Source organism: Carcharodon carcharias, chromosome 1, assembly GCF_017639515.1.
Source record: "Carcharodon carcharias isolate sCarCar2 chromosome 1, sCarCar2.pri, whole genome shotgun sequence".
NCBI classification, from domain to species: domain Eukaryota; kingdom Metazoa; phylum Chordata; class Chondrichthyes; order Lamniformes; family Lamnidae; genus Carcharodon; species Carcharodon carcharias.
The window spans coordinates 149,557,509-149,582,987 of NC_054467.1; the positions used below are offsets into that span (position 1 = coordinate 149,557,509).

Genomic DNA, 25,479 nt, shown 5'->3' on the forward strand with positions numbered 1-25,479 from the left:
AAGAAAGCAGCTCACTATCAACTTCTCAAGGGCAATTAGGGATGGGCAATAAATGCTGGCTTAGCCAACAATGCCCACATCCCATGAATGATTAAAAAAAAGTGGGGTCTCCAAGGCAGGTAGCTGGGTTATTATATGGTTAGCCATACATCACAAGTGTGCAGGATCTTGTGCTGGAAACAGGACAACAGTGGAGCGATCCTGTTAGATGGCGCAGGGCAATGCAAGTTTTCTCAGCTGACCCCAGGGCAGGGCAGATGTAGGGCTCATCAATCATGATGATTATTTTGGAGCAGCAGCACAAAATGTGAGGTTCTGTCAGCATTTACAGAGCCACTGCATCCCTTGGGAGAGAGGTTGAAGGAGTCCATCTGTAGCACGAATGCCATGATGTGACAGACCTTTGTGCTGATGCCCACCTTCGTGGAAAGACTAGTTTCCAATATGGAGAATCAGACACAGCATTAAAAAGAGTGCAGGCTTGACCTCACCAATGGTCTGCCAGGTTCAGCAGGATGGAAGAAAGCTTTACATTGACCATTCCCAATGAAGTGCAGCAAAGTGCTCTCCAGCTCTTAGCTGGCAGGGGAGTGCAGGTAGGCAATGAGAGGGAAGAACGAGGAAGAGCATGTACAGGTTGGGATTCTGCACAAGGTGTTTCCAGTCCTCCCTATTTGCTTGCCCCACCTCAGTCAGATCCAAACATAATCTAGTCTTAATAACCTTGATGAGTTTTCAGGGATTCCTGGAAACCTGTGCGCTGGCAGTTAACTGAAAAATACGGGGTTAAATCTTCAGACAATTGCCTTTCTGCGTATTTAAATCTCAAGAGCTGTCTGTGCCATAGGGGGCTTACTGTACATCTTGAAACGTGCACTAGATAAAGCAGAATTCAGCAGGGTCATGTTAAGTTCCAGCCTCCGGATTACTTAGTTCATGATTTATGTCTTGGAACATTACAATTAAAACTTTAATTCCTAAAACTAAGTTGAGTGCTGGGGGTAGTTTAAACTGGTATACATCTGATGTAAATACAACTCAAACAAGCCTGAGTTAATTACAATTCAAAGGGTGGATCATGTTGACTTAAAAGGTCAGAGTCAAAGGGTAAGGGTCATAAAACAGAAGGCAGAGAAATTTAAGACAATGTGTTATGAACCGGTTAGGGACCAGTAACATTTTGCTTAAAGCAGAGAAAGTTTGAAATCCCAGTTACCCACCAGGAGAATAAAGCCACAAGATGCCTAGGTGCTAAACAAACAAAATAAACTTTACTATACAAAGTCAGAAAAATAACACATTTTATAATATCCATCTTATACTCAAACATTCAAAATTAACAAAGTAAATATGAATTAACAGGCAAACTGTGGTTGAACAGACCACACTGCACATTAAATGGCAGATGCGACCAAGACAGATCCCACAGGTTTCTCAGCAACCCACCCACGTCAGTGGCCATAACTTCCTTGGAGTGGCAATCAGCGTCGCAGCCCAGCACAGTCGGATTGAAAGAGGACATGGCCCCTTATTTACGGCACAAGCTGCCATAAGGTAAGTTTAAAGCTTTGCAAAACACCTTCGGACTGTCCGCAAGCATGACCCAGACCTCCCTGCTGCTTGCCATTTCAACACTTCACCCTGCTCTCTTGCCCACATGTCTGTCCTTGGCTTGCTGCATTGTTCCAGTGAAGCTCAACGCAAACTGGAGGAACAGCACCTCATCTTCCGACTAGGCACTTTACAGCCTTCCAGACTGAATATTGAGTTCAACAATTTTTGATCTTGAACTCTCTCCTCCATCCCCACCCCCTTCCCGTTTCTTCCCCCTTTTTGTTTTTTCCAATAATTTATATAGATTTTTTTCTTTTCCCACCTATTTCCATTATTTTTAAATGTATTGTTTATTTCTACCTTTTAGTATTGCCCCACCCCCACTAGAGCTATCTGTACCTTATCTGTCTTGTCTTCTATTCTTAATTAGCACATTCTTTTAGATAATATCATCACCTTCAACACCTCTTTGTTCTTTTGCCTGTGACAGCTTTTGGTTATCTCCACCTATCACTGGCTGCTTGTCCCAACAAACCCGCCCCCCTTAAACCAGCTTATATTTCACCCCTTTACTAATTTTACTTAGCTCTGTTGAAGGATCATGAGGACTCGAAACGTCAACTGTACTCTTCTCCGCCGATGCTGCCAGACCTGCTGAGTTTTTCCAGGTATTTCTGTTTCTGTTTAAGTTTAAAGGTCTGATTGAAATTGACAGGCCAGGGAGAAGCTAAGTGCCTAAGGTAAGTGGATAGAATTTGGGGTATGTGAGAGGGGAAAAAAAAAATCAGAAGTCGGAGAGTTGTTGGGGGGGCGGAGGTGTATGGGGTGTGTGGTCAGAGATCAGGTAAAGGGTCAGAAATCAATAGGGGTGTGGGTGAAGACACCAAGGGGGAGTGTCGGTCGGGAGGGAGGTCCGAATGGGTCAGGAAGGATTAGGGACTGTGGCCAGAGGGTTGGGGGCGGAGGGGAGAGAGAACTGGGTGTCCAGTCAGGGTTGGGAGAATTCCATGGGTTGTCAGGGTGGTGGGGGGGCGGGGTTGATTGTGGGGAATACGGGGAGGGGGGTTGGTCAAGGAGTGGGGAATACCCCTGGACAGAGCAGGATGGGGGCTCCCGTGGCAGGGGCTAGTTTATGTCTTTACAATAGTTACCCAGATGTTAGAAGGGGTTTTCATTCTAACTTTTTCTGATAACCTATTTGTGTAACACAGCTGGAATCATCTGCAGTTTGCGATTTAAATCGCATTTTCAGGTGGTTCCCAGAGCAGGGCAATTGCCCAGAGGAAGTTTGCACTTGATCTTTGAAGGGGTTCCCCAGCACATCTTTGGGATATTCCCAAAATCTGACAATGGGGAGCTCGGAAGTTAGGGCCCAATATCTCTTTAAAGTTTTCTCTCCCTCAGGAGCGATTTCAACTCTTCACTTTCGAAGGTCTAGTCTCTGAATTCTCTCAGAAACCACCGCCTCAGACTGCCTCCCTGACTGCTCCTCCCTGATAGTTGAATCTCTTCTCCTGAGACTCCATTCCATAGGATTCACAAAGCTGCACTCCCATCTCTAATTACTGGCACAATTCCAACTCTTATGCAAACTGCTAGCTTCACTAAGCTGGCACTGCCCCTGGGTTCCTCCCAACTCCAGTCTCCTGGCTATACCAAGCCATAAATGGCTCCCAGGGATTCTTCTGAGCTCCAGTTGCCTCCAGGGTGGAACCAGCGACCTTCTGCCGCTTTCTCAGCTCTCTAGGGTTTGCCTTAGCCCTAACTGCTAATGGCAGCACCTTTTCGGTATCCTGGCTCTACCCCTGCTGCAGAACACTCTCTCCCAGCAAATACACAGGTAAATAAAAATGGGAGAACCATCTGAAGCTCCACCCAGCTCCATTATGATGCAACCTTTCAAGGTTCAGTGAATGCTTTCAAACTAACTTCGCTACAACTTCCAAAACAAAACATCTCTCTGGACTATGTTTTGCAAGCAGTGTAGACATCATATCTCTAAGTAAGCCCACCTGATGTTTTATGGTCTTACCATTTTAGCTGTTAACCCCTTCAGCCAACATGGCCCCAACCTTTTATAGATTCAAAGCTGTTTTTGTTGCATTTATCCCATTTTCTACATTAAACTTTAATCTTACCAGAACTAAACATTACCTCTAAAACATTAACATGAACCATGAACTAGATATTTGTAACACATGGATGGCCCATCTTTGAGTCTTTTGGTGGAGACATGACATCTGCAATCATTTCAGTGAAGGCAGTCTAGAGAAGTGTTTTTGTTTTGGGAGTTAGAGCTAAATTAGTTTAAAAGCATTCAGTAAACCATGAAGGGTTGTAAAATCAATTTATTCTCCAGAACAAAGGAAACATTGTAAATTAGGGATAAGGAACCTAAAGGCCTATTTGAGAACTTCCCGGAGCATGCCACATCCTCATGGAGGTGGGTGGAGCTTAGGGAGATTTTCTGGTTCCAATTTATCTGGATATTTGCTAAGAGTTTTAACCGAAACCTGGATTTTGTATGATATAGCTCACTGATAGGAGATAGCCAAAAGTAAATGACAGGCCTGCACCGAAAGCAGAGAAAATGCTAACTTCATCAAAGGTCAAGTGGAATACAGGTGAGACATAATCTCAGTTTGGATTTTGTGAGGGAACAGAAATGAATATCTGATTTGCAACTAGAGAAAAAACCTATGTGGCCCTCACAGAATCTTGTGGCAAAAGAATTATATTGCACATCCAGCAGATTGGCTTGGAAGCATCGAGAATGAAACCAGAACAAGGGACTGAGGCATCCACAATAAATAGAAGATAAATGAAAGTCTACTTTTCAGAATAGCTGGAACTTAGGAGAACTAAAGTAACTACCATAGGATTGTGGCATACTTTGGGTGGTCCCCTCAGAAGTAAATAACCTTAAGAGGGATGTGTCTGATAAAGAAAAGGCTTGGGGGAAGTAAGGAGTAAAACTGAGTGCATAACATACATAGCTACAACTTATAGTGTTAAGACTGTGGTTTTTTTTAAAAAAATACAATAAATTGTGCGTTTTGTTGAAAAACATTGAATATTGAGGCATTGTTTTGTTAATTACGGAGTGTTCAGATTCCTCTAAATGTTAACAGCCCCTAAATGGATCGTAACACCAGAAGCATCGGCATTTATTTCTTCTTTAACCTCCCACACGCAGCTACACTTGTCCTCCCTGACAGGTTAAACTTCACATTGTGTTTGTGCCAGACCTTTGAAAGAGCTATTTAGTTTGTCCCACTCCCCTGCACTTTACCTATAGCAGTCCAAATTTTTCTGTGTCAAGTGTATTTTTGATTCCCTTTTGAAAGTTACAATTGAATCTACTTCTACCACTCTTTCAGGGAATGCATTCCATATCATAACAACTTGCTTCTTAAACATTTTCTCATTTCTCCCAGAATCTTTCCTCAATTATCTTAAATCTACGTCCTCTGATCATCCGCTCAGTGGAAACAGTTTTTTCCCTATTTATCAAACCCTTCATAATTTTGAACACCTTTATAAAAATTCCCTTTAACCTGCTCTTCAGCAAGGATAACAATCCCACCTTCTCTCATATCTCTATATAACTGAACTTCTTCGGCCCTTGTATCATTGTGGTAAAATTCCTCTGCAATAATATATGATTATGACTGATAATACATTCACAGTACATTTGCAGTTCACAATTGAACACAGCATAATTTACTACAGCTTATGACTGCAGTAGGTTAAAAATTAAGAACAGTTAAATTTTATTAAACAAATATTCCTTAAGGAACTCTGAACGGGGTTCAAATTCAGCTGAACCAAAAAAGGGTGTAATTTGCCCACCCAACTATTCCATAATTCTTCAACCATTTTTTAAAAAATCAAACCGGTTTTACAGCTCACAGTTAAGAGAAGTCAGGTCTCAATTCCACTGGCCACGAATAAATGTGTAGCACACATTATTGAAGGCCTCCAAGCTGAAGAGAGGCAGACTTTGGAGGCTTTACAGACAGTATCATGCTTTATGAACAGTTCCTCGTTCATAAAAAGATATAAAGACCTTTGAAAGAGCTATTTAGTTTGTCCCACTCCCCTGCACTTCATCTATAGCAGTCCAAATTTTTCTGTTTCAAGTGTATTTTTGATTCCCTTTTGAAAGTTACAACTGAATCTACTTCTACTACTCTTTCAGGGAATGCATTCCATATCATAACAACTTGCTTCTTAAATATTTTGTCATTTCTCCCCCAGAATTTTTCCTCAATTATCTTAAATCTACCTTACACAAATCAAATGCAACATGAAATCCTGATTCTGCACAAATTGATACAAAGTTATCAAATGATATCAAATTGTCTCTGCCAATGCATCAGACTGGAAACAAAAGTCAACCAATGTCAGGCCTTTCAGTAAACATAAAAAAAGGGTGAATAAATGAAAGTTAGCATGAATTGTTAGAAGTAGATTGTTAAATCATGCTTAACTAACTGGATTGAATTTTTTGGTGAAAGTTGATGAGGGTAATGCAGTTGATGTTGTTTATATGGACTTTCAATAGGCTTTAAATTAGATACTGCAAAAGAGATGTTAGCTAAATTAACAGCCATGGAATTGAAGGGGCAATGGCAGTGTGTATACGAAATTAACTAAGGGACAGAAAATTGAGTAGTGGTGAATGGTTTCAGGCTGAAGGGAAATATATCAGTTGTGTTCTCCCCAGGGGTCATTTTGGATCACTGCTTTTTTTTGTTATACATTCATGTCTGGGACTTTGATACATAGATTACATGAAACTCAGAAATGCAACAAACAAGGAGAATAACAACAGACTTCAAGAAGACATAGTTTTATGAAGTAGGCAGACACATGGCAGATGAGTTTAACACAAAGCACTGCGAAGTGATATATTTTGGCAGGAACAATGAGACAACTCAATATAAACTAAATGTCACAAAAGGTGATTCAGGATCAAGGTGACCTAGGGTACAAAATATTTGAAGGTTGTTGGACAAGTTGAGAAGGTCCTTGGTTGTATTAATTGAGAAAGAGGGTACATAATAAGGAAGCAGTGCTAATACTTTATAAAACACTGATCAGGCCCTAACTGGAGCATCATGTTCAATTCTGGGCATCACACCTTATGAAGGATCTCAAGACCTGACAGGAGAGACAGAAGAGATTTGTTAGAATGACACCTGATGATGAACTTCAATTATGTGGAAAGACTAGAGAAACTGGGACTATTCTCCTTGGAGCAGAGAAAAGGTTAAGAGGAGAATTGACAGTGGCGTTGAAAATTAATAATGGTTTCGATAGAATAAATAAAAAGTTTCCAGCAGCAGAAGTTTCAGTAACCAAAGGTTACAGATCAAAGAGGATTGGCAAAAGAAGCAGAGGAGACATGAGGAAACTTCTTTACACATAGCAAGTTGAATGCACTGCTTGAAAGGTTGCTAGAAGTAGATTCAATAGTAACGTGCAAAAGAGAATTGGATGAATGCTTGCAGGAAAAAAATTACTAGGCTATGGAGACAGAGCTGGGAAGAGGGACTAGTTAGATAAGCCTATCAAAGAGTCGACACAGGTGACAAGGCTGCTTCTGTGCTGCATCAGCCTATAATCCCAATTGAAAGCGTTTTCATAAAAAGTGATTTCATGACAATATTAAAATTCTAAGTAAAAGCATGTTAGTTGTTATTAATGCTGATATTCCCAAAGAAGGTTTTATCCATTTCTGATTTTTAAAAAAATATGTATTCGGTGCTTACGTGATCATGTCTTCAGGCTCCTTGTTGGACATCTGTACGTTAGTCATACTCATAGATCTTCCCACCTCCTTGTCCAAATGTCTGAGAATACTATCAAGAGCCTTCCTCACTTGGGGATAGTAAAACGACATCCCTAGTGGACAAAGATTATTTGGCACTGTTATTGCACTACCTTGTTCAAAGTTTTGAACAAAAACAAAATAATGAAGCAAATACGAATTGTCTATAAGGAAAACTGTTGGAAATAATATTATGAGTAACAGAAGCAGTCGGCATTTATTTTAAATTAAAAGCTTTTCAGACACAAAACAAGCACTAGTTATTAAAAATGCTAGGAGCATAACTGATTAATTACAAACAAGCTGGATCTGATGTCAATAGTGGAAAAATACAAAGGCCCAAATTTTGCAGTGGTAACGATGGGGAGACTGTCAGCATTTGTTGTCATTACTCCTCAAACTGACAGCAACTTTGGGAGTCTGCACATGTGTGGAATAAAGCGTAAAGTTTATGTCAGTAATTCTATGCTGTTGAGGATGCCCACAGAGTGCAATCCATAAGCAATCTGTTTATCTGTTCAATTCTGTTTAATTTATGTTTATGTTTAATTGTGCTGTAAAAATCATTGACAAAGTCACACCCTGTGAAATGAGTTACAACATGGTTTTTAATAAAATATTATTTTCATTAATACTGTTAAACGCACTTGTTCACCTTGAAAAGCTCATTTTATATTTATGGAATGTCAAATTTCTCCCTGATGAGGAATTCCGCATAATTTTAATGTTCAAAAGTTGTCTACAATATCTTAGCTTCTGTCTCAATATAATTATCATTTATTTATTTCATTTTCTGAAAATTTAAATTAAAAGTGAAGCAATTCAGTGCTTTTAACTGCCTGGTTTGCTGTCTGTGAAAACTTCAATGTGATTGGGTGCTTACCCTGCTTGCTGACATCACTGCTACCAGACACTTGAAGATCCCCTTGACTTGGCGCCAGATTTAAACTCCTATCAAGAAAGGGAAAGCCTGCACCACAGAGATGGTAAGATCTTTGCTGGCAGTGTCTTTGAGGTCAGTGGTGAGTGCTGTTGCTTTGCCACTGACTGCAAAATCTAAGTGTATTACAGAGCAGGCATCCAAGTGTATCTAACAAGAGTAAAGGTACCTTGAAGGTGGAGTGTGAATTATTAACTCAGAGTTATAAAGCACAGAAACAGGCTCTGCGGGTCCATGCTAGCCATCAAAAACCTATCTATTAAAGCACCTATTAAAGCTATGATATACTTTTATTTATGTATTTTATGTGTCTTTATCTCAAAACCCAGGGAAATGTACAAACATGCATTTATGGAAGACAAATTTATTTTCATTAATTAGTATAATATTTTGTGAATGATAGCACAGGGATGAATATTTTACACCAAACGTGTAGACGGAATATCAATGATGCAGTTTATTTCCAAACTCAGCAATTTTGGCTTCCAAAATCATACCAGACATCATACAACATATAAAATAATGAAGTATTTGAACCTGTTCTCTTCATTTACTATAAAGAAAATTTTAAACTATTAGTATTTACTCAGTACAATTCAAAGCTATTTCATTAGGATAGGGAAAAACAGCTATTAATTCCTCATGAGGAAATTTCTCATGTGATAAGGAAATTGAAAATTTTTCCGTAATTATGTTTTGCAATGAAAATATGATATTAACATACTTAGAAGTGGCATACTAATTTCTACTGCCTGTGACTTAAATCGCAGCAACTCCTATTCCCCCATCACCCCGGTGCTTGCTGACCTACATTAACTCCTGGTCAAGACGCTGATTTTAAAATTCTTGCCCTTGTTTTCAAATCCCTCCATGGCCTTGCCCCTCCCTATCTCTGTGACCTCCTCCAAGATATTTGGGCTCCTCCAATTCTGGGCTCTTGTGCATTCCCTATCATAATTGCTCCAATTGCTCCATAACTGTGCCTTCAGGTGCATATGCCCCAAAGCTCTGGAATTCCCTCTCTACATCTCTCTACCTCACTTTCCTTCTTTAAGACAGTTCTTAAAGCTTAACTCTCTGACCAAACTAATAGCTCCTTATGTGGCTTTTTAAAAAATTCATTCATGGGATGTGGGCGTTGCTGGCTAGGCCAGCATTTATTACCCATCCCTAGTTGCCCTAATTCAGAGGGCATTTAAGAGTCAACCACATGTAGGTCAGACCAGGTAAGGGTGGCAGATTTCCTGTAGTGAACCAGATGGGTTTTAACAACAATCAACAATGGTTTCATGGTCATCATTAGATTAGGCTTTTTAATTCCAGATTTTTATCAAATACCATCGTTCGAATCCGGGTCCTCGGAGCATTTCCCTGGATCTCTGGATTACTAGTCCAGTGACAATACCACTACGCCATTACCTCCCCTTGGTATCATACTTTGCCTTATATTGCTCCTGTGAAGTGTTTATGGACACTTCATTACATTAAAGGTGCTATATAAATACAAGTTGTTGTTGCTTCAATGTGCACACTTGACAGATTAACTCAACAATTGCACCATAGAGGACCAACAGATTAAGTCTTCACATTATGAAACATCAACCTAGAAAATAGAGAGAATTAGAAAAATAGAACCAGTGAGCAAGGAATATAAAATATATTTTGACTGCATAATCTTCTCTACATTCAAGGTCATTACTTTTGAATCCAATATCATTTATCAGTTCCTGTTTTGGGTGAATCATCCAATCTATCCTGCAACCATCTCTGCTTCCGTGTTCTTTCTCTTCTCTCATGCTACAGGAGAATTTCACAGATGGCTTCAGCAACTTTCTCAAGTCACCAGTCATCACATTTAATGCTGGATGATAAGTCTGCATATCTTTTGAGCACTAGACACTCCAGGCAAGAAAAGAAATTCACCTTCACTCATATCTAATAGACCTAAACTTCCAACAAGAATCAATAGGAAACAATAAGCATTGGAAATCCTGATCATTTTTCCCTCTTCCTAGCTTGGGGGCATTGAAAAATTGTAACTCTCCCCAAGGCTACACATTTGCTCTCCAGTCCTGCCACATCTAGTCGTGAATGGCGGCAGGCAATTAAACAACTAACATAAGGTGGTGACTCCATGAATATCCTCATCCTCAGTGACAGTAGAGCCCAGCATGTGAATACAAAAGACAAGGGTGAAGAATTTGCACCATCCTCAGTCAGAAATGTTGAGTGGATGATCCATCCCAGCCTCCTTCCACCATCACAAATCCTAGTCTTTGGCCAAAATTATCAAGATTTTCAGCAAAAATAACAAGAAATGTCAAAGCCTAAAGACTATGGGCCCCAAAAACAATGCAGCTGTTATGTTAAAGACTTGTGCTCCAGAACTAGCCTCATCCCTAGTCAAGCTGTTTCAGCTTGTATCTGACGGCAAAGTGAAAATTTACTCAGGTATATCCGGTCCACAAAAAGCAAGACAAATCCAATCTGGCCAATTACCACCCCTTAAGTCTCAATTCTCAAAGTGATGGAAAGTACCTTCAACAGTGCTATCAACAGCACCTTGTTCACCAATGCTTAGTTTGGGTTTCACCAGGACCAGTTCCAGCCCCATTTACAACGTTGGTCCAAATGTGGACGAAAGAAATAAATTCCAGAGGTGGTGAGAGTGACTGCCCTTGAAATTGGCAACATTTGACCGAGTGCAGTATCAAGGCACCTTGGTAAAATGGAAGTCAATGGTAATCAAAGGAAAAACTCTCCATTGGCTGGAGTCCTACCTAGTACAGAGCAAGAATGTTGCAGTTGGAGGACAATCATCTGAGTTCCTGAATATCGCTGCAAGAGATTCTCAGGGTAGTGTCTCCCAATTCAGGACCTTTATTTCCTGTCCATCTTTGTCCTTTTCCACAACTACCTTAAATGTTATGGTCACTATCACCAAAATGCTCTCCCATTGACACTTCTACCACTTGCCTGGCTTTATTCCCTATGATTAGGTCCAGTATCGTCCCTTCTCTTGCAGGACTTTCTACATGCTGGCTCAAAAAGCTTTTCTGGATGCACTTTAAGAATTCCGCCCCTCTAAGCCTTTCACACTAAGACTATCCCAGTTAATATTGAGGAAGTTGGAATCCCCTACTATTATTACCCAATTATTTTTACACTTCTCTGAGATTTGTCTACATATCTGCTCCTCTATTTCCCTGACTCTTTGGAGGCCTATAGTACACTCCCAGCGAAGTGATTGCCCCCTTCTTGTTTTTAAGTTCTACCCATATGGTCTCATTTGAGGGGCCTTCTAAGATACTAATTACTCCTTACTGCAGTAATTGACCCCTTGATCAATAGTGCAATGTCACCTCCTCTTTTACATCCCTTCATCGTCATGCCTGAAGGTTCTATACCCTGGAATAATGAACTACCAGCCCTGCCCTTCTTTCAACCATGTCTCTGTGATAGCAACAATATATTCCCATGTGTTAATCAACACCCTCAATTCATCTGCCCTACTTGTGAGACTCCTTGCGTTAAAATAGATGCAAACCAGCTTTGCATTATTCCCTTGTGCCTTAACAGGTCTATATTTGCTCTGCCTTCCAGGCTGACTTAATTTCTCTTCTACATTTGGCTGTGCATCACCCCCTACGCTACCTCCACTCTACATCCCATTAGTTTAAATCCCCCCGCAACAGCACTAGCAAATTTCCCCGCAAGGATGTTGGTCTTGTTCCGATTCAGGTGCAACCCGTCCGACGTGTACAGGCCCCACCCTTGCCAGAAACAGACCCAGTGATCCAGGAAGCTAAAGCCCTCCCAACTGCACCATCTCTTCAGCCGCGCATTCATCCTTCGTTTCTTCCTATTCCTATACTCACTATCACATGGCACAGGGAATAATCAAGAGATTACAACCTTTGAGGTCCTGCTTTTTAATCTGCTACCTAGCTCATCCCTCTCTCTACCTATGCCGTTGGTACCAATGTGAACCATGAACTCTGACTATTTGCCTTTCTCCTTCAGAATGCCCTGCAACCATTCTGTGACAGCCTTGAGCCTGGCACCAGGGAGGCAACACACCATCCTGGAGTCAAATCTACAGTCACAGAAGCGCCTGTCTGCACCCCTATCAAGTCTCCTACCACTATTGCTCTTCCACTCTTACTCCTCCCAGCTTGTGCAGCAGAGCCACCCACAGTGCCGTGAATTTGGCTTTGGCTGCACTCTTCAGAGGAACCTTCACCCTCATGGTTTTTCAACACAGAAAAACTGTTCTTGAGCGAGATGCACTCTGGGGCTTTCTGGACTACCTGCCTCCCTTCTTTTGACTGGTGGTCACCCATTCTCTGACTGCACTTCCTTAAGCTGCAGAGTGACCACATCTAAAAACACGCTATCCACGTAACCCTCAGCCTCGTGGATACACCGCTGTGAATCCAGCTGACACTCAAGCTCTGAAACTCTTTGCTCAAGCTGGTCAAGCCAGCGGCACTTCCTACACATGGTCATCCAGACTGCAAGGAGTGTCTAAGAATTCCCACATGCTGCAGGCTATATGACACAAGGGACTGCCATACTTATTTTTGTTTTTAATTAAAAAGACTATTTCCTTAAATTTAAGCCAAGGAGGAAACTATTTAGTTTTGCTTAAAAAAAATGCTGAGACTCTTACCTTCTGTAATGGTGCTTTCAAGTGGAAAAAAAAACTTACCCACTACCTACCAAACAGCTCTCTCCCTTGTCCTGGTCACTCCTTTCGAATTCCAGCACTGCCGAGTGTCTGGGTGAGAATGGCTCCCTCACCCAGGGTAAGGTAAGCTCCGCTCTCACTCTTTTCTATTGTTTCACCTTTATTATTTATTTAATTCCTCTCGCCCCGATCCTTAAGTTACTAATTTAGTAGTAATCAACAAGTGATAGTTACTCAGCTGCTAATTTAAATTTAAAACAAAGCTAAAAATTGAATACTCACCAGTCAATCACCTGCCTGCTCTCTTGTGACATCATTCTATGTGTTTTCAGTGTTGGTTTGAATCACTGTTTGGAGCCTCTGTCTCTCTCCCCCTCTCTTTATTCATTCTCCGCGCTGTTTTCACTCAGGGCCGCCCTCACTCCTGCCGCTGATAGCGGGGCCTCAGTCCCTCTTCCCTGCTCTTTATTCACTCTCTCTCACCACGCTGTTTTCACCCAGGGCTGCTCTCGCTCCTGCTGCTGATGGTCTGACATCAAGTGGTCAACTTATTTTATGAGCTGGGGCACTCAGACTCAATTCTTTCCCCACCATGACCCATTTCCTCCAATGAGGAAATTGTTTTCTACCCTTCAGCCAGTTTCTTTTCCACTTCCAGGGTTTATTCTGAATCACCATATCTTTGAGTTTGACAAGCCTTTCAAGAGTGATTTTATCAAATGCTTTCCCACAGTTGACTTGGGAGTTGCTTTTTCAAAGCCATTAAAGAGATTAACCAAGCTTCTTATTTTTTTTCTGAACCAGTGTTGGCTACTGTTTACTAGGCAGTATTATTAAAATAGTTCTCAAATTCACTCCTGACAAACTATTTCAGAGTCATAAGGACTTGAAACATTAACTGCTTTTTTTCTCTCCACAGATGCTGTTAGGCCTGTTGAGTTTTTCCAGCATTTTCTGTTTTTGTTTCAGATTTCTAGCTTCCGCTGTATTTTGCTTTTAATCTATTTCAATGTTTTACTTGGAAAGGTGGTGAAAATAAGGGGTATATAGTTTTCTGTTCCTTCATTCCTTTTTGATAAAAGCAAAACATTAGCATGTTTCTAATCTACTGGGAACCAAACTGCCTCACCCCCACCAACCCCTCACCCCCTGCAAAACAAGTGTCCTGTATATTCTTCATCACTATCATCAGCGTTTCACACAATTTTTCACTCTTTTTTTTTAGCATCCTGGGATTTAAAAAAAGGAAAGACTTGTATTTATATAGCAGCTTTCACAACTGCCCAGCCATCTCAAAGTACTGATGAAGAGTCAGATGGGCAAGAAACATTAACTCTGTCTTCCTCTCCACAGATCTGCTGAGTTTTTCCAGCTATTTTTGTTTTTGTTTGTTTCCAGCATCCACAGTACTTTGCTTTTATCTCAAAGTGCTTTACAGCCAATGAAGTTTTTTTTTAAAATGTAGCCACTGTTGCATTGTAGGAAACATGGCATGCTCACAGCAAACTCCCACAAACAGCAATGTGATAATGACCAGATTATCTGTTTTTGTGATGTAGATTGAGTAGTAAATATCAGCCAAGACACCAAGGATTACTCTCTGCTCCATTACAATTAACCCCATCTGAAGCCCGTATCGACTTGTGGAAAGACTGGCTCGCCAGTCGCGAACAACCCCCAGTGATGGAAATTCTACCGGATGAAAGCCTTCCCCCAGGAGCTAATTGCAACTGGGCAACCTGGAAGTGCCTTAACAGACTTAGGGACACCTTTGAACAACCTACACCAGTCCTAAACAAATGGGGATATACAACCAGCCCAACAACTTGTGAATGTGGAACTGAGCCACAGACTATGCAACATCTCCTGCAATGCCTATCGCTAGAGAACCCTGCACTGTTGCAGATCTTGCCGAATTCAACAACAAGGCGCAAAAATGTGTCCAGTTCTGGCTGGGCCATGAATAGACTGTCCGTGGACACGATAAGAAGAAGAAGCCAAGACACCTCGGATCTGCTTGTATTTGAAATAGTGCCATGGGATTTTCTACACTCACCTGAGGGGGCTATGGGGCTTGGTTTAACATCTTATCTGAAGGCACAGACAGCACTGCACTCCCTTAGTACTTGAGCAGAGAAAACTTATGACTCAGAAGTGCGAATGCTACCAATTGAGCCACAGCTGACAATTAGTACCTTTTCTTTCCTAAGGACTTGTTTATTTTGAGCTCTTTTCACCTGCTTAGGGCTCTCATTTTATTTATATTCAAAGTCATTAATATTCCTTTGATTGTACTCTTGGAGGACACATTACTCATGCCTTCCCTTGTGAAGAACAAAGTAGTAATTCAAAATTTTCAATTATCTTCAGTTCATAAGCAAGTTGCTATTATTTACATTTTAATGACTTTCACCTCTTTTCTGACAGTCCTTTTATTGTTTTCAATATTAAAATAATTGTATTGCTAATTTTATTTTTAATTTTATTGCTTCTGCTGATGTCTCCTTCTCCAGGTCCACCTTTCTCACTGTCATTACTCTATTAACTCCCTTGTATTTTCTTGTATTCATCCCACTGAACCCCCTCACCTCTGCAGGATTTCTAGAGGTTATTTTACCTCTTTCAGCTTTAATCAGCTTGTCAATCCATTTTTGATCAAGTTTGTTTAGATTGTATTTGTCCTGCATGTTCAGTGTAACACCTTTAAAAGGTACCCTACACTGAAATGTTATTGAACAGGTCTATTTTCTTTAGTTTTCACGGAATTCAGCTTACAAACCTAGCTCCTGGTCTGGGTATTTCTGACTCTCAGATCATGTTAAACATCATCATATGTAGTAGCTCTCTCATAGGCATGATAAAACGTGAATTTCTGTACATTATCTGGGCCCTTTGCAGATAACAGGCCAAGATGACACTAATTCAGTGAAAAAGCAGTTGTGTATTATATTTACTGACTCTGTACAACATTTGAGTTTTTCCAGTTTATATTTGGTTGATGGATGGATATTTTCTATTAAGATAACCTTCCTATTTCACATAGTCTTCAAAAGAGCAATTTCTCCTCCTCACATCATGATGAATTAGAAATGCCCAGCCAGAGTAATTTATTCTGTAGTCTTCCAACTTCCACTGGATGAACTATTTATTTTCCCAAATGTAGAATTACCTGGAAAAACTCAGCAGGTCTGGCAGCATTGGCGCAGAAGAAAAGAGTTGACGTTTCGAGTCCTCATGACCCTTCAATAGAACTGAGTGAATATTAGGAGAGGGGTGAAATATAAGCTGGTTTGGGGGGGGGGGGTCGGGGAGAGAAGTGGGGGCTGTGGTTGTAGGGACAAGCAAGCAATGATAGGAGCAGATAATCAAAAGATGTCACAGACAAAAGAACAAAGAGGTGTTGAAGGTGGTGATATTATCTAAACGAATGTGCTAATTAAGAATGGATGACAGGACACTCAAGGTACAGCTCTAGTGGGGGTGGGGTGGAAAGATTAACAGGGCATAAAAGATATAGATTTTAAAATAATGGAAATAGGTGGGAAACGAAAAATCTATATAAATTATTGGAAAAAACAAAAGGAAGGGGGAAGAAACAGAAAGGGGGTGGGGATGGAAGAAGGAGTTCAAGATCTAAAGTTGTTGAATTCAATATTCAGTCTGTAAGGCTGTAAAGTGCCTAGTCGGAAGATGAGGTGCTGTTCCTCCAGTTTGCATTGACTTCACTGGAACAATGCAGCATGCCAAGGACAGACATGTGAGCAAGAGAGCAGGATGGAGTGTTAAAATGGCAAGCGACAGGGAGGTTTGGGTCTTTCTTGTGGACAGACTGCAGGTGTTCTGCAAAGCGGTCGCCCAGTTTACGTTTGGTGTCTCCAATGTAGAGGAGACCGCATTGGGAGCAACGAATGCAGTAGACTAAGTTAGGGGAAATGGAAATGAAATGCTGCTTCACTTGAAAGGAATGTTTGGGCCCTTGGACGGTGAGGAGAAAGGAAGTGAAGGGGCAGGTGTTGCATCTTTTGCATGGGCATGGGGAGGTGCCGTAGATGGGGGTTGAGGAGTAGGGGGTGATGGAGGAGTGGACCAGGGTGTCCCGGAGGGAACGATCTCTACGGAATGCCGCCGGAGGGGCGGGGGGGGGTGGGTGAAGGGAAGATGTATTTGGTGGTGGCATCATGCTGGAGTTGGCAGAAATGGCGGAGGATGATCCTTTGAATGCGGAGGTTGGTGGGGTGATAAGTGAGGACAAGGGAGACCCTATCACGTTTCTGGGAGGGAGGAGAAGTCGTGAGGACGGATGCAGTGGGGCCCTCAATTGTGTCCGGCCCATCTCCCGCGCATCCGCCCTCACGCCTTCTCCTCCCTCCCAGAAACACTCCCAATGCAGTCTCCTCTACATTGGAGAGACCAAACGTAAACTGGGCGACCGCTTTGCAGAACACCTGCGGTCTGTCCGCAAGAAAGACCCAAACCTCCCTGTCGCTTGCCATTTTAACACTCCAACCTGCTCTCTTGCTCACATGTCTGCCCTTGGCTTGCTGTATTGTTCCCGTGAAGCCCAACGCAAACTGGAGGAACACCACCTCATCTTCCGACTAGGCACTTTACAGCCTTACAGACTGAATATTGAATTCAACAACTTTAGATCTTGAACTCCTTCTTCCGTCCCCACCCCCTTTCTGTTTCTTCCCCCTTCCTTTTGTTTTTTCCAATAATTTATATAGATTTTTCATTTCCCACCTATTTCCATTATTTTAAAATCTATATCTTTTATGCCCTGTTAATCTTTCCACCCCACCCCCACTAGAGCTGTACCTTGAGTGTCCTGTCATCCATTCTTAATTAGCACATTCGTTTAGATAATATCACCACCTTCAACACCTCTTTGTTCTTTTGTCTGTGACATCTTTTGATTATCTGCTCCTATCACTGCTTGCTTGTACCTACAACCACACCCCCCCACTTCTCTCCCCCCACACCAACACCACCCCCCCCAAACCAGCTTATATTTCACCCCTCTTCTAATATTCACTCAGTTCTGTTGAAGGGTCATGAGGACTCGAAACGTCAACTCTTTTCTTCTGCGCCGATGCTGCCAGACCTGCTGAGTTTTTTCAGGTAATTCTGTTTTTGTTTTGGACTTCCAGCATCCGCAGTTTTTTGTTTTTATTTTCCAAATGTCCCTGCCATACAAGGCTGTAGCAACTTCTTTTTAGCCCACTCTTGTCTCTTCTGAACACTGTATATCATATTATATGAAGCTGAAAATTGGATTAACAAAGTTAGATGTTATGAAACCAAGAGTAACATAGTTTCAATTCAACAGCAGCGACGAGCAGAACTTCTAGTTAATAGTTTCTGGAAACTAAGTGCACTTAAGGATATGGATGAAGTGCCAGTGAGTGCAGGCTCAAATTAAAGATTTAAAAAAAATAAGTTGACATGTTTGTACTTTAATAATAGCTAATGGGTCTGGCACCAAGACATGAAGAAAACGGAAATTAACTGAGCAAACATGGATCATAGTCATACGGAATAGAGTAAGTGACCTTTTCTCTTTAGGTTCTTATTCATTCTTAATACAAATTTAAACATATATAATAAGTTCAGCAGTTTCTTAGTGAAACTTGGCTTAATATTATTCAGAACTTGTGATTTTGAATTAGTTGAAGAAATTAGTTGCAGAAATTAGGCATGTCTTGAATTTATCAACACAATGAAGAAACAAAATTGAACACAATTTTAAATCTGGGTCCATTCTTCAAAATTTACAATTGAAATTATGTATTATAATGCCAACTTCTGTTTGCTAGGAGACTTACATTCATTTGGTTCTTTTCACAACTAAATGCTTTACAGCCAATGAAGTACTTTTGAAGTGTAATCACTGTTGTAATGGTAGGAAACATGGCAACCAATATGGGACTAGCAAACTCCCACAAATAGCAATGTGATAATGGCCAGATTTTCCGTTCTTTCATGATGCTGATTGAGGGATAATTACTGGCTCGGGCATTGGGGTTATACCTCTTGCTTTTCTTTGGGTAGTGTCATGGGATTTGTTTTTACATCCACTGGAGTAGCCTCAGTTTAGTATCTCATTTTAAAGATGGCAGCACCAAAAAGTGCAGTGCTCCCTCAATAAAGCACTGGAGGCGTCTGCCTAGATTTTTGTACTAAGCTCTGAAGTGGGACTTGAACCTGGAATCTTATGATGCAGAGGTCAGCATGCTTCCAACTGAACCACAGCTGGATCAGATAGAAAGTAAGAGTGGGCATTTTCTGTTTCTACTTCAGATTCCTAGTATTTATAGTATTTTGGCTTTTATCAATAATTTTGACTTTTCTTTGTCAAACAAGCTTTAGTGCCTGAAGAATGCAATATAATAGGGATTTTCCGCAAAAATAAAAGCACTACCTTCATCTCTATTTTTCCCAAGTCACATTCTTTAGATCCCATTTGCTTATTTTGTAATTGTATTCTATTTACAGACATTGGGCACAAAATAGGGCTCTGTAGTGCCACTAATGCCAGCAGTGCAGAAATCCCAAGTGATATAATGACAACTGCAGTGTTTCTAGCCACCTCCTATGCAGCCTGCCACTGACAGGTCACGGCTGCAGACATGCCATGTGTGTGCTGGAATCATGCAGAGTGGGCAGATCGTGATGTCAAATAGCCTCTAACACTTATTTACTGCAAGATCTGCCTGCCACTTTGCACCACCCAGGTCCAGAGGTGATCTCATTAAAACATTTAAGATTATGAAGGGGCTTGACTGGGTAGACACAAAGGTTTTCCCCCCAGCTGGTGAACCTAAAACAAGGGGGCAAAGTTTCAGGATAAGGGGCAGATTATTTAGGGCTGAGATGAGGAGGAATTTCTTTACTCAAAGGGTTATGAATCTTTGGAATTCTCTACCCCAGAGGGTTATGGATGTGCCATCATTGAATATCTTTAAGGCTGAGATTGACAGATTTTTGGTGTCCCAGGGAATCAAGGGATATGAAGAATGGGTAGGAAAGTGGAGATGAGGCCTAAAATTAGCCATAAACATACTGAATAGTGGAACAGGCTCAATGGGCTGTATGGTCTACTCCTGCTCCTAACACCTCTCTGTAAATTTTTTACTGCCAAGTGCCCTGCCTTTATAAGTAAGAGCACTGATCATTGATTTAAATTAATTTTCATATATTAAGTCAAGTTTGAACAGCAGCACTGACAAAAAGAGTGTTATTTGTCGACTGATCCTGAATGGGCAGAGTTGATGGAAACATGCCAACAACACTTTTTTGATCTGGAGAAGCAGCCAATTTTGAGGGGACTGCTTTGGACAAAGTGATATGTGTCCTAGCATATAGTAAGTCCTCAATTGCAAGGGAATCAGAGGTTATCAGGGGTAAATGGGAATGTGGAATTCGAAGCACAAACAAATCAGCCATGATCTTATTAAATGGCAGAGCAGGTTCACCAGGCTGAATGGCCTACTTCTCCTCCTAACTCGTATTGTTCGTATTTATGTTTTTTGTGGTTGCGTTCCTGGAAATCATGACTGTGAACCATTGGTTCCCATGGGAATCAATGTTAAAACTGTGGTTAGGTTTGGTAGTCCCTTCTTTATCAGGAAAAAAAACAAATATTAAAGCATCATACCTTCTAAGTTGAAATATTTTACATTGCTAAATTCCTACATTGGTAAATGAAATAACCTAAAAAATAAGTTTAAAAATATAAAAGAAAAATGTCACTTTCCACTTACAGTCCCTCCTGCTCGCTGCAGGTCCTACTTCCTGAACTGCCCGCTCCCTGACCATCCTGGTCATTGCAGATCCTCCCACTCCCCAACCCTTAAGAGCTGTGGTCTCTCCCCCTCTCTGACGTCAGAGTTGCCCCTCCAGTCCCACCCTCTCCCTGAACCTCCCACTCCCTAACTCACCCTCTCACTGCTTCCTTCTCCTGAACCTGTGTTCACATTGAAGATCCAGGTCTGATCTGAAGCCGGAGCTCCGGTGTTTTGGAAGTGAGAGAGTACTCATGGTGCAGAGGTGTCAAGCTGGGGCTGCTACAATCGTTTTTTATTAAATGCTCCTGCTCATCGCTTCCCTCTTCTGAACTCTTGCTGTGAGCGAGGGCTCAGGAGAAGAGTAGCGAGGAGGGGCATTTAAAAAAAAACATGGAAACATGGATTGTAGCAACCCTGGCTCTGCAATTCTACATCCTGGGGACACTCACTTTCACAACAGATCGGGCCTGGGTCTTCAATGAGAATGCAAGTCCAGGGGAGGGAAGCGGCTAGAGGGAGGGTTGAGATTGGAAAGGCCACAACTCAGAGTCGGGGAGTGGGAGAGGCTGCAATTCAGAGGCTGGGGAGCAGGGTAGGCTGCTCTAAAATGGCTCCCATAATACAGGAAACAACATTAAAACAAATCTTGCAATGCCTAATTAGGTTAAAGGCCACATTTACTTACCAATGTTAAAGCAAAACAATGTTAAGCAGGGAAATGTTAAACAAGGACTTACTGTAAAGGTTCAATGTAAACACAAGCATAAGTAGATTTAGGCGTAACTCACAATTTAAATTCCACAATCTTTTGCACTGATTCAGACAATTTCACCCAGATCGCAAATATAACTAGTGGAAACTTGAACCTAGTATTTGTTTTTGCTACTGTTAATTTTTTTGCTCATTGCTTAATAAATCCACGTGATAATTTAAGCCATTGTTTGATGAAGCATTCATTCTATTGCTTTTTCACTTCAGAAACCTAACAAGCCAATTACGTTGATAAGGATTTCTGTTCAAGGTCTGACTCACTACGTAGAAATTGGGCAATTAAAATGCATGCACCAATTTTGAAAGAACTCATTTATTGCAATGGCATGCAATGTTGAAGCAGAGGAGAATATCTCATGTAAAAATACAAAAATTTATTCTTCTGGAAAATGATTGAAGAATTTTGCAATTTAAATATAATGCAACAAGAAGGGTGCAAAAAAGAGAGTTAACATATATGAAAATAACTTTTAAGCATACAAAACCAACCTATCACTTTAGCTTCTTCATCTGTGAGGGTTTTGTTCAGGAAAATTTTCTTTACTCGCAGTGTACTACCCGATGGAAGAACAACTCCTGTTGTTGGCATTGGAGGTTCCCCATCTTTCTGCTGTAAACTATCTGCAATTACTAGAAATGCTCTCAAACCTATGTTCATTCTCTGTAACAGAAAAATGTAGCAATGAGTAACAGTCAGTTCTTTCAGGAGTAAAAAATTTCAACATGGCCATCATCTGCTCAACAAGCACCAGAAACTCAGTTGTATTTTTAGTCATTTACTGATCAAAAACACTGCTTAAAATAGTACTGTATGCATCATCTAATTCTCATATCCACTGAATAAAATATTTTTTATCATGCATTGAAAAAGCCTAAATGTATGTGAACGAGATATTCATATCATTGAATTCCAAGTGTTGTTCTTTCAGATTTACCAATGATGGATTCAATTTTAACCAAACAGAAGTTATTGTTTAACAGTGCTTTCAATTTATTCAAGGACATGTTGAGTATTATTGACACCACACGTAACTTTACTCAAAGGAAAAAAAGACTTGATTATTATCCTTAATGTAAGACTCAAAACTTTACTAGTCTTGAACGAACAATTTAAACCAAATATCACGAAAACACATTGGCAAGCTACTGATTGTATAGCTAAACAAGAGCAAGGTAGCAGTTTTGTTCTAGTTTCAAGGTTATTTCTTGCCCAAAGAGCAAGTGTTCATGAATGAAAGACTCAAATTTCCAGTTTTGTTTTATTCATCATTTAAATGAATATCAGTACAATGGGAAACACTTAAGATAACTGTGGCAAGCAATTTATTCTTCTGTGCAAAAGCACTTGATGATAACAGGTTTGCACCTACTATGCATGTACAGAAATGTATTGTGGAATGGAAAAACATTTGTTTTGAACAATTTTTTCCAATAACAGGGAAGACGGTGGTGTAGTGGTAATGTCACTGGACTTGTAATCCAGAGACCCAGGCTAATGCTCTGGAGACACAGGTTCAAATCCCACCGTAGCAGCTGGTGGAATTTGAATTCAGTTAATAAATCGGGAATATAAAGCTAGTTTCAGTAATGGTGATCATGAAACTATCGACTGTTGTAAAAACCCATCTGATTTACTAATGCCCTTTAGGGAAGTTTGGTTGTCCTTACGTGGTCTAGCCTACATGTAACTCCAGACCCACAACTATGTGGTTCACTCTTAAATGGCCTCTAAAATGGCTCAGTAAGCTACTCAGATCAAGGACAATTAGGGATGGGCAACAAATGCTGGCAAAAGTAGTTTGAAGGATGAGTTCATGGAATGGATTTGAGACAGTTTCCCTGAACAATATATCATGGAGCCAACTAGGGAACAGGTTGCTTTAAATCTTAGCTTGCGCAATGAGACAAGAGTTAATCTGTAATCCATTGTAATGGTCCCCCTGGAAACAGTGATCTTCATGACAGAATTTAGTGTTCAAGAATGATGTCCTTAAATCTAAAGGTAGAGTCTCAAACTTAAACATAGGTGAGAGGGGCGCAATGGTTAAAGTACACTAGGATTAAAAGGGAAGATGGGAGAAAAAAAATCAAATAAATACTTTACAAATCTCAGCAAATCTACGTCCCATTGACAAATAAAATCTCCACAGGAAGAGAGATCCAACCATGGCTAACTGAAGAAATTAAGGACAGTATCAGATTAAAAAGAGACCCATGTTACCAAGACAAGCAGTAAAATTAATCATGAGAGTTATAGAAACCAGCAAACAACGACTAAAGAATTGATTAAGAGGGAGAAAACGGAATATTAGAGCAAACTAGCAGTATTAAAACAGATTGTATGAGCTTCGACAACAAAAAAAGAGAGCAGTGAAAATATGACAATCAGTAGGAGTGACCGCTGCACAGTCCTTTTGGAGACAAAGTCCCATCTTCATACTGAGAATGTCCTCTATCGTGTTGTGGGGCACTATCACCATGCTAAATGGGATAGAGTTTGAATAGGTCTAGCAATTCAAGACTGGGCTTCCATGAGGTGCTGTGCCCCATCAGCAGCAGTGGCACTGTACTTGACCACACTCGATAACCTTGTGGCCTGGCATATCCTCCACTCTACCTTTACCATCAAGCCAGGGGATCAACCCTGTTCAATGAAGAGTGCAGGAGGGCATGCCAGGAGTAGCACCAGGCATACCTAAAAATGAGGTGTCAACTCAGCTCCAAGACATCATTGCAGGAGTTCCTCAGGGTAGTGTCCTAGGCCCAACCATATTCAGCTGCTTCATCAATGACCTTCTTTCCTTCATAAGGTCAGAAGTGGGAATGTTCACTGATGATTGCACAATGTTCAGCACCATTCGCGACTCCTTAGATACTGAAGTAGTCCACATTCAAATGCAGCAAGACTTGGGACAATATCCAGGCTTGGGCTGACAAATGGCAAGTAACATTTGCGCCACACAAATGTCAGACGATGACCGTTTCCAACAAGAGAGAATCTAATCATCGCCCCTTGATGTGCAATGGCATTACCATCACTGAATCCCCCACTATCAACATCCTGGGGGCTGCCTTTGACCAGAAACTGAACTGGACTAGCCATATAAATACTGTGGCTACAAGAACAGGTCAGAGGCTAGGAATCCTGTAGTGAGTAACTCACCTCCTGACTCCCCAAAGCCTGTCCACCATCTACAAGGCACATGTCAGGAGTGTAATGGAATGCTCCCCACTTGCCTGGATGAGTGCTGCTCCAACAACACTTAAGAAGCTTGACACCGTCTAGGGCAAAGCAGCCCGCTTGATTGGCACCACTTCCACAAACATTCACTCCCTCCACCACCAATGCACAGTAGGAGCAGTGTGTGCCATCTACAAAATGCACTGCAGGAAATCACCAAGGCTCCTTAAGCAGCACCTGCCAAACCCACAACCACTACCATCTAGAAGGACAAGGCCAGCAGAAACATGGGAACACCACCATCAGGAAGTTCCCCTACAAACCACTCAGCATCCTAACTTGGAAATATATTGCCGTTCCTTCACTGTCACTGGGTCAAAATCCTGGAACTCCCTCCCCTACAGCACTGTGGGTGTACCTATACCACAGGGATTGCAGCGATTCAAGGCAGCAGCTCACCATCACCTTCTCAAGAGCAGTCAGGGTTAGGCAATAAATGCTGGCCCAACCAGTGAAATCCACATCCTGTAAATGATTTTAAAAACAAGTGGATTGACTGACATGAGCACTGAGCTAAGTGGGGGCTGTACCGTTGGGACAGTCTACGACCTGAACCATGCTGGAACCAATGTTCTAGCAATCCGCATAATTAGGGAAGTCGAGAAGGCTTCAAACTAAACAAGGGGGTGAGGGATCAAGCTTGGGTAGATGTAGCAGATC

General features: G+C 41.2%; 1 protein-coding gene across 12 annotated transcripts in view; it reads right to left on the reverse strand.

Annotated features, from left to right (window-relative positions):
- fryl (furry homolog, like) overlaps positions 1-25,479 on the reverse strand; it is a 634,639-nt gene that overhangs the window by 258,699 nt on the left and 350,461 nt on the right. For all 12 annotated transcript variants that reach the window (XM_041198439.1, XM_041198448.1, XM_041198467.1 and 9 more), the window contains 2 exons: positions 22,068-22,239; positions 7,332-7,464 (listed from right to left, as the gene is read on the reverse strand). In XM_041198439.1, the coding sequence (XP_041054373.1) occupies positions 7,332-7,464; positions 22,068-22,239 (305 nt within the window). The remainder of the gene's footprint in view (positions 1-7,331; positions 7,465-22,067; positions 22,240-25,479) is intronic.